Source organism: Thunnus thynnus, chromosome 3 (assembly GCF_963924715.1).
Source record: "Thunnus thynnus chromosome 3, fThuThy2.1, whole genome shotgun sequence".
NCBI lineage: Eukaryota > Metazoa > Chordata > Actinopteri > Scombriformes > Scombridae > Thunnus > Thunnus thynnus.
In genome coordinates, this window is record NC_089519.1 from 31,682,909 (window position 1) to 31,698,663 (window position 15,755).

A 15,755-nucleotide genomic window follows, 5' to 3' on the forward strand; every position below is an offset into this window, starting at 1 on the left:
ACTGATTAAGATTTTTGTGTTCAGCTGGTTCAGTGAGTCCTCCTCTTTCACACACACACACACACACACACACACGCACACACACAATGCGCCCACAGAAGGGCATTGGGTTGTCCTTGGTTGTTGACCGACATCTTTACCTTTTCTTAACACATATCATCTAGATGCAGAGTAATTATTAGTTTGGCTGTACTAAATATTTCATATATTCAGTAGATATATCTTTTTACAACCCCAAACTGGAAGAACCACACATGTGGTGCTGATTTGTATCAAGCTGCATGGCACGGTTCTAGGGAATTTTAGTTTTTCCTAGAATTGGAAGTTATAAATACTGAATTGCTAAGTGCATAGTGTCTTGCTGTTGTCCTTGCTTTTGACATACATTCTTATTGTCTTAACTGCGTGTACAGTTCCTTTTAATGTCTTATTGTCTTGGTGTGTTTTTTATTGTGTTTATGTTTTCATAGTTTTGTGTTTTTATGCTGCCTTGCTGCAAAAAGAATCTACTCTTGTGTGACAATAGAACTGAATTGAGATGGATGTCTTGCTAGTCATAATTACAGATTCCTCATTTCTTGAGAGAAAGTCTGCCCACAAGATGTTCAGGCGTGTTGTCTGGAGGGATTCAGATTTCATTTTGAGAAATGCAGGGTGAAATAGAAGTAAACAAAATAGTTTGATGGAAATCTTATGACAAACTACAGAAATAAACATAATAATAATTGTTGAAAACTTTGGCACTAAAACTAAAAAAACTACAAAAAGACTCTCCTAACTGCTCTCTTTGTCCAATTCACTCTAGACCCCAGGATCTGTACCCTGACACCCAACGGTCACCTGGAGCTGGGTGCTCTCTCAGGGCACAGGGGATCCTACTCCTCAGAGAGGCGAAGCTTCACCATCGAGTCCAGAAAGAGCAGCGTGATGAGCCTGGGCAAGAGCAGCCTGGAGAGGCGCTCCCTCTCTCTGGTATTTATTTATTCGAACACTCTTCCACTGACATACAGTCAGTCATCATTAAGAATGTGAATCTCTCTGTCAAAGGAGCGAACTGATATCTTAGCCTATATTCACTACAAATCACATATATACTTTACATTTCTGCCAAGTACTTTTAAACCATCAATCATCACTATTTTCAGCTTTTCAGAGTGATGAATGTTTTTTCCTTCTTTCCTGTTGGTGTCAGTTCATACCAGTATTGGTATAAAAGTCCATTTGTACAGACTTTAAACTGGCATGAGATAAATAATCCATCATGGTAAACATTTAATTTTATTTTATTCTGTCAAGTTAAAGTATGATTGGCATTAAATTCATGAGATGTATTAACAAAAAAATAAACCATGAAGACAAACAAAACCAAACATTGATTTTATAAAGGGATGGTGTTTATTCGGTGGCTTATGAGTTTACAATTTGCGCTTGATTGCAGCCATCAACAGTCTCTACTGACAATGGCATTAGCATTCAGTGGTAATGTATCTTGTAATGAAAGCACTGACATTGCCATGAACAGACATGGATTACCTATCTTATTCTGTCGATTCTCTACCGATTGACGCCTGTAATTGGGAAAAAAACACATCAATCAAATTCAAAATTTTTCAGTTTATATTAGAAGATAAGTTTCAGTTTCTATCAAAAACTCATATTTTTAGTATGACAAACCCTAATCTGTGATAAAAACACAATAATAGAAGGCACTACCACCCAGACATCTAGTAACAGGACATAAAATACACATATCCAGGCTATACCCAGTATATATCAAAAAGTGTACGTAATTAAGTAAAAGCAAGTGTTATTATTATAATTATTATTATATGGGGACATCCATCATGACCAAATACAGTAGGCAAGTTAGTATATGAGCTTTTACACAAATATAATGCGAGACGTGGCAGATTAGCACAAGAGAAAATTAAATGAATTTTAAACAGGTACAAACCACTTTGTCCCTGCACATGAAATTAGCATAGGCTATCAGGGGCCAGAGGGTGGAATAGAAATCAGATAATTGTTGCACCCTATAGTCATCAACACAAACCTTCTGTATACTGTACAGTATATGTGCATAGACCATAAAACACACAATTACAATAGGAATGCCCCAGTAGGGTGCCCATTGAACCAAAACTTTTTGTGAGATGGAGGAAGATTGAAACTGGAACAGTTCTTGGAGGTTTGGCTCAGCATCCAGTTACCATGGCAACCTCTATTAATTGTTCCCCTTTTCTACTAATCCGCAGAGAAATAGAGAGACGTAGAGAGGAAAGGATCAACAGGGAGAAGTCGAGAGGGAAAACAAAGGACAGAGATTGTGATGGAGAGAGACAGGGAGGGCGATGCATTGACAAGAAGATAGAGGGGAATGAAAACCAGAGAGATGATAAGCTGTAGTTTAGCAACGCTCCTACCTCAAAGGTTACAATGTTAAACACAGTGGGTGTGGGAGATCCACTTCACTGTGAAGTCTCCTACTCCTCTCTCAGTGTGCTCCAAGTCTATTGATATCAGAAAGCACCAGTTACATCACTCAGAGCAAAAGCACTGGAATAATAAGCATTCAAGATAGTTGCTTATGAAAAATGAAGTTTTGCTACAGTTTTAACAGCAGCCCTTAGAGTGTTTCTCTTTGATGAAATTGCTCTTGAACTGTGAATCAGTCCCATCTGCTTGTTGGGTGGTTTGTTCATTCTATCGTCTGATACAGTATCCCAAAAACTGATGATTGGACTCAGATGAAACGTAGAAGAATGATGCATCTCTCTTAGAATTTCACTCTGTGAAATTCTGATTATGCTGCAAGACAACAGCTCTATGAAAGCTGTGCTGCTTTTTTGGGGGCTTATTTGTCCACATTTGTTTCATACAGTAGTTCAGACACTGATTTGATTTTGATTAAATTTAAGTGATAATGCATGAGGAATTGAAAAAAAAGCACAGTGTAATTTAAGATCTCTTTTTTAACAAATTGAAATGATATAAAATAAACTACAAGTCAAAATTGGTCCAGACTGATAGGGTAACCTCAAAGGAAATTCATTTATTTCTTTGGCACTGACAGTTTATGAATTTGATGACTGTTTTTCATACGAATATTCAGTAGAGTGTGTGGCAGTAACATGTAATACATTCATTTTCTACTGTATTAACAGAGGTGAAAGCTAAAGGGTTGTTCAGTCGAAGAAATAATGGGAAAAAGGAATAAGAAAAGGATTCAGGATGGCAACATGTTCCCTTCAATCACTTCATTTTAGTTTAATGACCACAAGACCTGGATGAGTGGATTCTGTTTTCGGTACAGTAGATAGCCTCAGTTCAGTGTCAGCAAGACTGCATTGTGCGCAGAGAAAAATCAATATAAAGAATAATATAATAAAGAGTATTCACTGACTGGAAAAAAGCTGAATTTGTACAGTTTGATATAACCATCAACATTCAGTCATAGTTTATGTAAGACAAAGTTGTAGTAGACACAATATATTCGTTTGACTACACAATGTACAGTACATTAATACTACAGTAGCTGTTGTCAGTGGTTTATGCCATACAGAGTGGAACAAATTGTCTTGACAGTAATTTGTGATGTCTAAAACACACACATGAACACAAACACACACACTCAATGTTCCTCTTGAGTGATCCGCAGTGCAGTTCTGTATCGACCCAATTGGTATTTAACTGCCACCGTAGCGTCCACGCTTCACTACAGTTTCTATAGAGACGGATGCATATATTCTCTGGTATATGGCACCGGCTCCGGCTTTGACTGGTGACATGTACGTTTTCCAAGGGTAAAACATATAATTAGGTCTATCATGCTGAGAGGATTAGACATGCGGAAACAAACAGAACTGGTTATGTTCCCCTAAGTGGAACTGGCACTCAGGGGTTTGCATATTAAATTGATGACAGCCTGCTGAGTACGCTGCAATCTCATTTGAAAAAGCAAATTTATAATTCATTTGTTCAGTCATTAACTTATTTATATATTAATTCAGAAATGATTGACCTACAGTAGCAGGCATGATTTCTTCTACTTATCCCCTGCTTCATATCAATAGAGTGACATATTGACTAGTCCTGCCTAATATAACAGCTACTGGTAGCCACTGAGCAGCTCCATTGGAGCAGGAGGGAGATGCTTGTCACATCCCTTACCACATGCATTAAAATTCATTCCACATTAAATGTACCACAATAAAATACATTAGCACAATGGAAAAGTATGATCAAAATTAGATCCTGAAGACTGAAAAACATCTAAATTTTGATTGCTTTGCAAGTTTCATTTTATTTTGTTATTTCCAGGGACAAACTTCATGAAATTATTATATTTGTTTATTACAACTGGGGTCTTATTTTTGTAGTTTTCACCATCATGTCTACTGGAGATTAACTTTGTATTCACAAAGTTAATCGTTGAGATCTTGGAATGTAGTAGTATCACTACAACAAAGTCTCACAGGGGTAGAAATATGATCTGTCAAATGATTTGAACAGACAAACAATTATCTAAACCCCTTTATTTGGATATGTATATGTACTTTACCTGTTCCACATACTCTAGTGTTGCAACCATTTTCGATTGAATCATGGTCCCTTATCATGTGATAGATCAACAGACAAATATATAACATTTATGCATTTTTCCAGCAATGACATATCCATTCATTATTGGAGACATTGTTTGCTGTCCAGTATATGTCCACTGACTTATTGGTGGTCTTCAGTACTTGTCTTGGAGATATGAAATATCTCAATAATTACTATGAACTGCTGTGTGTCTTTTCTAGCGCCATGGTCGCAGTTCCCATTACCACAACTGGGGGCGCCCTCTCCCTCCACATTCTGTGTGGAGCCGCAGGTAGACAATTAGATCTACTTTCAGCCATTGATCTCAGCTATTGCCTTAATGAATTCTTAATACCTTCATTAAACCTTAATTACGTACATGGAAACGTCAAACCTTTGCTGTTTTATTCTCTTATTAGCTTCATGACTAAAAGTTTAATAAATTAAACAGTGTTCATTACTTCTCTATTGATACTTTGGGAATTGTTAATGACTATTTAATGCCTTCTAACTGTGCTTTTAAGGTCTAGCTCAAACAGCCTGGGCAGGAGGAGCTATGGGTTCGGTGGTGCTCCTCTGGTTGGAGGCAGTCTCCGTGTGCACAGCACCCGCTCCCCCCACTCCTACACCTACGCCGCCGAGCAGGAGTCCCTTCTCTCCCACCCACCCCATTCCCACCATCCTCTGCCCCCACATCATCCACTACCACCCGCTGTGTTTCTCTCGAGGCACTACGCGGCGAGAAGAGATCGACGGGCCCTTTCGTTGGAGCTCCCGGAGCTGCTTCGGGCCGGTGGACAGCCCCCGGGCCTGCCCCCCATCCACCTGGACCCTGGGAGGAGGAGCGGGTCTGGAGCAGGGGCATCCATCACTGGAGGGTCTGGGGCTGGTAGTGGCTCAGGGGTGGACCACCGAGACTGTAATGGCAAAGCGCCGGGCCTCCACAACCACTTGATGGCTGAGGTTTTCCCTCAAGTCAATGCACGCAAGGACAGGGCAGACCTTGATGACGAGACAGATTATGTGAGTGGCAGCTATGTTGTTAGCTACAGTAGTTATCAGTGGTTCTTCCTCTATTCACCAGGATGACTCAATAAAGAAGAAATACCATAAAACAACATAAATAGGAATTATCGCCTCCTAAGATGATATTGTGCCAGTTTAGTCTGATAATGGTTGAAAGGTGCTAAACTAGGTATTTGAGTTTAAGGAGCGATGCAAAAACAGTAATTGTCTATTTTTATTTTGATTTATTTTATCGTTGTTTATGTTGTCAAAGTGAGAAAGAAGCTGTAGGGCTCCGTTCAGGGATGCTGCTAGTAGTCCATAAATGGATAATTCTTTATTGGGTTCCCAAATGTGTCTAGATAATACTGAAAACCAAAACAAAATATAAATCATACTCATTATGGGAGCTGACATATAAAAATGAGGAAGAAATATTGGTCTAACCTCTACAGTGGCTGTGCACTCACTTTATGAAATCTCCAAGCAATTCCAAAATCTCCAAATGTCATCATGGTTATTATTTTCAGTCCTTTTTAATAGTAGCTATGTTATGGATAGAACAGTGCTAAAAAAGCAGGGTTATCTGAAAAAAGAGAGATAGATATTGCACTCACTGTAGCAATTTTAGCTAAAAGTCTGATAATGTTAATAATTACAGACGCCCTAACAAGCTGAAATCTAAAACCAAAATGAATGCTCTGTGATGAAAGATGACTTATTGATTTGTTTGCTAATCTGGGGTCCGTTTCACAAAGCAGGTTTAGTGAAAAGTCTGTTAACCCTGAAATGAGGGAAACTCTGAGTTTTCTATCTCAGAGTAGATCAAATCAGAGTTCAGGATTAGACTCAGAGTTTGTTGAACCTGCTTTGTAAAACAGACCCCTGATCTTTTAACATGCACTCACAATCCTTCTTCTCTCTCTTTTCCCTCCTCTACTCTTCCAGAGTCTCTGTTTCCGTATCCAGAAGATGATGGAGGTGTACAAGCCAGACTGGTGTGAAACCAGAGAGGAGTGGTCTGTCTACATGTTCTCCCCTCAAAACAAGTGAGTTGCAATTCAGCTCCAACAAACTCAAAACAAACATCAGTCAAGACTACTGAGAATTTGCATTTAGGGCATGTTGCTTCAAGGAGTTCCAAAGTTTAGATTATTGTTTTGTTTTGTTTTGGGTTTATTTTTTTTTTTTGGAAAAGTAAGAAGTAGGTGGGTTTGAAAGTTAATTCTCAATGTGGGTGCATATACAGACATGCATGAACTCATGAGACTGCCTATGCACTGCCCTGTAGGAGATTGCAATCAAAAATCAAAGAATATAAGAGTTTTTATAATGAAGGAGTCACTTTAAAATGTGTGTATCTCTGAGCCATTTTGCCTATTAACATGTGACTTCCTGAACTTCATCCTGTCAACGGTCTACTGAATGTCTCATGGGGTGAAGAGTCGTCCATGAACTCATAGTTACTTCTGGAATGTGGTGATTGTGTAAAAGAATTCCAGAATTCCTACATGTTGTCCCATATAACTGCATTGAGATACCTGAAAACGGGAGTCTTAGTTCTCTTCATCTAAGAAGCTGGGATGAAGTGTGTCAAGTGTATGGATTGAACCAGAATCAACTAAAGTCTGTAGTGGAGTGAAGAGGTGAACTTTGACATCTACTGTAAGAGCCAGTAATTAATCATGCAAGGAGAGCCTACAAAAGAAAATGAACAAAGGAAAAAGAGCACAGACAACTCTGAATAAGTAAGTGACACATAAAACCCATTGATCTTTGTTTAAAACCCTGGTCCACCTCACATTGATTATTGATCATCATTTTATTAAATCAAATATTCTGTTTTAGCTTATTTTTTATTTCCAATTGAACACTTTTTAGTTGTATTTAGATGTCTTTTTATATTGCCTTGTGCTGCTTTTACGTTCCATCTTGATGTCTTTCATGATTTACGTAAAGCACTTGTTGTTGAAGTGTGCTATACAAATAAACCCGCATTGCCTCGAATGAAAAATGTGCAACAAAGGTAACCTTTCTACGGGAAAACAAAGTGACAAGCATGTCTCTGGATGTGTCAGTACTTATGATTGTTTGCTTTGGTAAAGTGTTTCTACCGAGCCTCTTTGCTCAGCACTAAAGCGCAAGCGAAACCAAGTGTGGAAAGACGACTCGACAAGCAAGACCAATGGCCCTGAAAACAAATGTTAGGGAACGTTACCAGCTCTGCCCTGATAATGTAGAAGAACAGGGAGCTGGATAGTGAAACCATTTGTCTGTTCACACAGAGAAAACTGCTGTCTTCTGGTTTCACAAATGGCTTGTTAAAGCGATGCCGCTGTGTGTTTCCTCCAAAGCATTTTTTCTTCTTCTCTAGACAGTGTTATTGACTCTGGGCTCCAATTTGTGTGTGTGTGTGTCTGTGTGTGCTCATCTGTGTTTGTCTGTGTTATTATGTTTTGTTTTTTTTATTCCCAGCCTTCAATTCATTGCTGGTAGAAACGCCCCTGAAAGCAACATGAAAGAGGAATCACTCAGTCATCCACTCGCTCACTCACCCGATTCCCTGCGTGCTGATAGCCACTTAAGGGAAGCCAGGCCCCAGGGCTATGTTTTGGCATCCTGGCAGGTGCCATCTGTCAAGCAAGGGCTGTGTGTGTTGGCGGTGTGTGTACTAAAGTTAGGCCATATCCATGGTTGTGTGTTCATGCATGTGCTTGTGTGTGGATGACTTTGCATATGTGCATGTGGGAGTGTGCGAGCATATGTGTGTCTATGCCTTGTTTATGCCTCGGTGTACTGTACGTGCCATAGCGTGCGTTTAAGCATATGTGTGTTTGTGTGTTTGCGATAACAAGTGCACCTAAGCAGAATTAAAGCGAGGGAAGCAGACAAACAAAAGTAGAAAACAAGCCAACATCAGAGGTTGCGTCTCAGGCGGGATAAGTGCCTACGCCAGCACAGCCCCGGGTCACGATCGATATCGCGGGGGACAGGATTGCCAGATTTGAATCAATAGATAAAGGGACAGAGTTGCCAGGTCTGGAAGAAAAGCAGTCAGATTAGCACATTGATTTCCTCACCCGGAGAGCAGGTGCAGAAATTGGTAAATGCTGTTCCTTATATAGCTGGCAGATGAGATGAGACGTGTGAGGGCTTCACTCTGTTTACTGTGTTACTGACTATGGAGCTGAAGATGAAGCTGAAGAACACTGCGGATGCATTCAGAGATATGGGTTACACCAGTCATAACCAGCCTTTTTGGCTTCTGACAGCTTAAAATGAAGCAATGCCTACATATTTGTTACCCCTTGTCACAGGTGCAGGTTTTATATGTCTGTGTGTTACAAGCAGCTCCACTGCAGAGTAATCTTCCAATCAAAACCTCTCGATTTGTTTCATGTGAATAATTGTTGCAGAATAGGCAAAACTGCAAAATTTCACAAGAAAAAAAGTTAAGAAAAGTCAAAAAAAATAATCTAAATCTGATCTTTTTAGCGCCATCATATTCACATGCAAACAGCAAACAAGAGGAAAGGCAAACCAGTATGTACAAACCAAGATTCTGAGTAATGCAAAGTATTGTAGATAAGATGTTTATGCCCTTTGGTTCAACCCATAAAATGTTCTGCAATTTACATCATTATTCACACCACCTAATTACAAGTTAACTACATCTTAGGAGCTACATCGTCTAACAAGATGCTTGTTTACGGGACAGTTTTGATATCTCCTCATCCCTGGACAAAAGTAAAATTATGCAAGTCTCTACAACGTCCGTTAATCACCCTGGGCTCCCCACATGTCCTCTCGGTTCGTTTTATCACATTAGGCTTTCCAAGCGTGCGTTACTGCGGAATATCATCTGTCAGCAGTTTGCCATATTTCCTTTCACTCTGATTGTGTTATCCCAATGAAAAGCCTAAAAGTTTTTAAGGAGGATGGAAAAATCTTCAGCTGTTTGAATGCAGTAAGGACATTAAGAAATGAAACACAGCCAGAGCAAATCTTACATTCTCCTCATGTCTTTCCTCTACCCCCCCCCCCCCCCTCTCGTTTCTCTCTGTCAGGTTCAGACTGCTCTGCCAGTCCATTATTGCCCATAAGCTGTTTGACTACGTCGTTCTGGCCTTCATCTTTCTCAACTGCATCACAGTGGCTCTGGAGAGGCCGAAGATCCTGCAAGGCAGCTTGGTAAGAATAATACTACTATTGTATATCACTTAACTGTGTTTAGCCACTCAGTGCCTGCAGGGCACACCGGTCATATTTACTAGCTATGCAGTAATGTTTTTTGATGCAAAATGCTGCTGGGCTAAGATTTGAAATACTGTGTGAATACTTTACTACACAATAAAATGACTCCTGATTTGTCTTTTCAATTTTCTAGGGTGTCTTTTTAACAAAGAACCTTATTATATAACCTCATGTTTACTCATCCATACATAAGCTAAACTTGCTATGTGTGGGAATTAATGATATACATGTATAATGCAATTAGAAGAATAAGACAATGAAGAAGAGTATATTAATACAAAGACTATTTCAAACATAACTTATTTTATTCTTGCTCTTACAATCTGAATATTTAAGGTGATAACACATATAGTCTTAATTCAATTAGTCCATTTGTGTTTTAAAATATTGATTTTATGTTTGTATGTATGTAAGACTTTTCTTCACTTAATAAATTTTCAAAATTCTTAAACTTTAGAGTTTGAAAATCTCAGTTGCGGGTATGATAATTATTTTTCCGCTGCCCTATTTTAGTGTCAACCTTCCTCTTTCAAGTACAAATTGAATATGGAAGCAGGCTCAGGAGATATTTCTGGTTGTAATAATGACCATGTAATGTATTCTATTTATTGTAAACAAGCCGTTGCTCGTTTAGCAAGAATAATTCTGCAAATTATTTATAAACAAGTAATTATTTAAATGAATAAGAATCGACTTCCGAACGCTACTTTGCTGTCGTCGCTCCGAGCTCTCGCTGGATTCTGGCATCGGGCCACTTCCTTTGCTATCAAGCGGCAGCGAAATATTGATTGGTAAGCACTTTTCAAAGAAAGCAATTAAAAATTTCAAATGAAAAGAATAACAACTCTTTCAAATTTGGCATTTAATTGGAGTAATTTTAATTAAATAGCAAAACACTGACAAATGAAGCCAGAGATGTTTTTTTGGAGTGTACAGCAAAGGACCCGAATTGAATGTGATTCTCATATCATATCCTGCTTTGAAGCTTCTGACTGAATCCGAGCATTTTTCTTCCTCAAACTTTGCTTCTGCAACTTCTTTATTGTCTCTGTTTATGACCTCTTTCCCCTTCTGTTACAGGAGAGGCTGTTTCTCACCATTTCCAACTACATCTTCACTGCCATCTTTGTTGCAGAGATGACTGTCAAGGTAAAAAACACCCTCTTCCCTTTCTTCCCCTCTCATCCTAGATCTCTCCTCTCTCATATTCATTCCTCTACTGCTATTGGCTCATCACCATTTTAAAACTCTCTCCTCTCTCTTTTACCTCATTTTCTCCTTTCCTATCTCTATCTCTCTTCTCCTTTCATCCCTCGCTGTTACTCTCACCCCCCCCTCCTTCCTCCTCCCTCTCCTCCTTCCCTCTCTCTTTTCTTGATAACTCTGCAACTTGCGGTTTAATCAGTTGCACATGTCCCATTAGCGATGGGCAGCTTGATAATGAAGTTAATTAGAAGGCTATCGCTCTTCAGATGGCCTTTAGCTACTCTTGGATTTCCCATCGATAAACACACGCACACACACACACACGCGTTCACATACTCTTTTTAATCCACTAATCTACTGTCCAGGAGACGGGGCATCATCCATTATTAAAGGCCTAGTGACTCCAGGCGTTTTCTGCATTGGCAGAAACCCTATACTGATTTATTTATGACCAGGGATAATGAAGACATGTGTAGCACAATGATATGTAGATCATCTCAGCGCTGCGGTGGTGCAGAGTTCCCAAGTGCACATATATGCATCTGGCCCCAGGTTGAACTTGGCTTCGTTATTTATTCTACTCTGTATCTTCATGTCCCTCTTTTGCATCTTTACTCACTACTACTATACTTCCATTCCTTCGATTGGTCTTCCAATCGCTCACATTTCATTGGCTTTATCTCCTCTATGCTACTCATTTCATTCATCTGGCATTCAGCTCCGCATCTTTCTCTTATCGTTCTCTCAGCTCTTTTGTTCCTCTGTTTGTAATTTAATCATCTCGAGCTCTGTTGTTATCTTTCTGTGCTTCGTTTGCACACTCGAATGTGGTCCCGGCGCTCTTCTGCTGCTCATCATCTTATCTCAAATAGTGTATAGCAACTAACACTCACTGTCTGACTTCTACAGTGACTTAATAACACGCTGTTGTCGAACTGTCACAAATTCAGAGGTAATCAGCATCCTTTGCAGATTTGTGGACGTCCGCACTCTCTTCCGCAATCGCCCGCACCTTTATCTTAATTAGCTGTAGTTTTATGTGTTGCTGAAAACCCCACCACCACCACAGATGAGCGCTCATTTGTCATAATATACTTGTGACAGCATTTTATTCTCTAACTCGTGACACAGATATCACCATCATCAAAGCAGCTGAAAAGACCTCAGTTAGAAGTAATATCCTCAGTGGGAAGGTCTAAAACTGACAAGGAAAGTACAAGAGAAGAGACATTTATTTTCAAATCAAGTCAGGTTTATTTGTGTAGCGTAACAGCACAAACAAAGCCTCAGCGGGCTTCACAGGTGCACAAAATTAAAAGGTCCTGAAGCAGAAATCCATAATCTCCAGGATACACATCTAATCCTAACAGTGTAACCCAAAGAATAACCTCACACAGATATATCTAGGAGCTGACAGCGGAACCATAACTGCCTCATTTAGTCGTCTGAACGATTTGTCTTCAACTGCTTTGGTGAAACGCTCGTGAGACGTAGCTCTCAGGCAAAAAGGAAAAGCTGAGCTTGAAGATTTTGGAGCAAACAAATTGTAGTCATGACCATATCTCAGCATTACTGTAAAAGCTGTTTTAGTTCCACACACACCAGCTTGCCAGCACATCTTCTGCTGCCTATTAAACCACACTTTATTTGACAAAGATACGTCTTACAAGTAACATCCTTAACTTTATAAGACAGCGTTTAAATAATAGCTTTAGCTCTTACAAGTGGTCCAAACTGTTGCAAGTTTTTTGACTAAGTCTCCTAACAGGTCTCATGTGACACCTCTCTTTCTGTCTTCACACTGGCTCTTCGTCACATTTAGAATCCAAATCGTGATTATGGTGATCACTTTTAGAGCTCCGCATGGTGGCGCAGCAACCTGCATTAGTGACTACATTAATCACAACGCCCTAAACGTTGGAACTCTTTTTGTATTTACTGTACAATATGTGGACAAGCCTTTAAAAAGCAGCTTTAGACTGTTTATAATAACTTTTTTCAGTTTTATTTATTTATGTTAATGTTATTATTGTGAAGAAAGGTGTGATATTGGCTCTAGAAAGGTGCTATCTTTTTACTTACTTATTTACTCTTATACACAAACCATTCTATCTTTATATTTACCACCTGTGTTGCATTGATGCAGTTAAGACACATTCTTTGTCTTTTGACATAGAAGCTGTTAGAAAATACCCTATAATTTATTTAGCTGCCTAAAGCCAATTATTTTCATTATATCATCGGATACCAATGAGCTGCACACATTCTCATGTGAGATGTGAGCTGCTCTAAATGGGAAAGACGGTAATTGTGCTCAAATAAAATGTGTGTTTGTTAATTGTTAATAATGATTAATTTATTTAATCATAAGCATTTTTGTGTCCCAGTTTGGTACGATGATGGTGTCAGAAATGTTCTTTGAACATAAACAGTAATGAATTAATTCATGGATAGTTACGATAATGATCTGCAGTGCGGTTTGTTTTCTCACATTTGTGTCAATACTGGACTGATTCCCTCGCTCCCTATCCTCCCTCCCTCCCTCCCTCCCTCCCTTTCTATCCTCCTGTAGCTCTTAATCTGCTGTTCCAGGCTGGTCAGTCTGATCTCTCTCTGCAGAGCACTAATTAAACTACCACACTAATTAAACAGAGTTTCCTCTCTGAAACATACTCCATCACAGAGGCTGCCTGTTCTCATCTCCTGTCCACAAACACACACACACACACACACACACACACACATACACACACACACACACACACACACACACACACACACATTTGTGCAGCTATCCTTGTTAGGACATTGCATTGACTTCCATTCATTGTGGACAGTCTTACCCAAAATAACCCCAACTTTAGCAATAACCAGTTCATGTCTAACCCTAACCTTAACCTAACCTCTATTGACACCTTACCCCTAACCTTAACTAGAACCTCAGAAATGACATTTTGCCTCATCAGGACCAGGATGTGGTCCCCATGAGGACTACCGGTCCCAACAAGGTCAGGTGTTTATACAGGAAAAGGTCACCAAGGTAACAAACACACACATCAGCATTAGTGATCAGTGTAAACTGCGAGTGTGACCTTGAACATCAGACTAATTGGAAACTGAGAGGAAAGCATAGATCTAACCATCTTTCTCCACATTTTCCTCTCTCGTTCTCACACACACTCATAAACGTATACACGCTGAGATGACTTGTTCTTGTCACACTGTACCTATTACCTGCTAAAATTAATTAGACTTACATGAGATCTAAGAGGGCCTGACATTCAGGCTTTTTAGGAGCCAAATAAACATTTGCAAATAAAAGCTTCAAATATGTGACGCTAGCTCGTCGGCAGAAAATCAAGACGTTGCCATCAAGGCATCATGTTTTTTTTTTTCTTTAAAACTGCTTTATAACAGTTACCGAAGAGTGTAGTAAGAGAAGATTAAAGGAATGCGCTCAAAATTGATTCTTAGGTCTTGCTTTTTAACTCTAAGAAGCATTACTGAGCAACTTTTTTTGAGACATGTCCAGACTTCTCAAATGTTTCCTTATCCAAATACAGACACAATGAATGCCATTTACTAAAGTGCACTCCAGGAGCTTGACAGCAAGTGTCAGCTGGTCAGAACTCCTTCCATTAAGCCTTTTAAATTTTTTTTTTTTGGTAGCAACAGCCTAATGTTAAAACCGGACATCTGTCACGGTTTGAAAGTTCAGACTGAGAAGTTTTAGCCAGAAAAAATGAAGGACTCATGTTCTCCTCTTTTTTAAAAACTTTTTAGCTCAGATTTAAAGTATTGCATTTGAGCAAGACATTGATTCTTGAGACATCTCCACTGGAGTTGGAGTTTACTCTGATTAAAAATTAAATAAATTGCATCTCGCCAAACTTTTACTTATTTCATTTACTGGGTAATTATTGTGCACTGCCAAACATTTTGGCTTTTTAATGAGTAAGTTGTTGAAATAATGATACATGTTAAATGTTAATTACTACTGACTCAGGCAAACATTTTTACAGATAAAGAGGTTTGATACAATTTGAGTTAGTTTCTCACACTTCACTCAGTTATTCATAAACACAGGTAACCAAAATTATCTGCCTAAACAGCGGCCTGAATCCAGCACTCCTGCAAGTGGAACTCAGGCCAGACTTCAGTGGTGAATGGCGTGCCCGTGTATACTTTGATCAGCTCTGTCGCCTGACATGAGGTGACACTGACCCCAAGCTGGCCTGAGTGCTGATATAAACGGAGCTGATTCGCAGCCCAAGGCAGCACTGTGGCTCATATTTGGTCACGACACAACAAGGTGTGTCAATACTCAGCCTCAGTTGACCCAACTTAGTTACCTTGGTTACTTCCTCAAAAAGTAGGTAATTCCTGCAGTTTCAAAGTAATTAGTTTTTTTATTGATTTTTTTAATTAGATATTAACCTTGCTCTTTCAGAGCAGTACAATAAATATATTTACTATCGTTTTTTGTAAATTTGACCACATGAGTACACATTCAAATGCTGACATGGATGAACAAAGGTCAGATCTATTGCACATTGCCATCTGATGCTCAAAAACAAATAATGTAGAGGTCAGGCTCATTATCAAAATAATATTAAAATATTCTGGGAACAAAGTATTGTTGGAATATGAGTAGGGAAAGTGTAAAAAGTGTTGTGGACGGCCATTAGAGATTCATTACAGTCATT

General features: G+C 39.2%; 1 protein-coding gene across 1 annotated transcript in view; it reads left to right on the forward strand.

The window, feature by feature from the left end:
• Positions 1-15,755, forward strand: part of LOC137180151 (voltage-dependent T-type calcium channel subunit alpha-1I-like) — a 223,393-nt gene that overhangs the window by 147,548 nt on the left and 60,090 nt on the right. The window contains exons 16-21 of the mRNA XM_067585420.1: positions 806-972; positions 4,806-4,876; positions 5,109-5,607; positions 6,538-6,638; positions 9,657-9,780; positions 10,924-10,992. Coding sequence (XP_067441521.1) covers positions 806-972; positions 4,806-4,876; positions 5,109-5,607; positions 6,538-6,638; positions 9,657-9,780; positions 10,924-10,992 — 1,031 coding nt within the window. The remainder of the gene's footprint in view (positions 1-805; positions 973-4,805; positions 4,877-5,108; positions 5,608-6,537; positions 6,639-9,656; positions 9,781-10,923; positions 10,993-15,755) is intronic.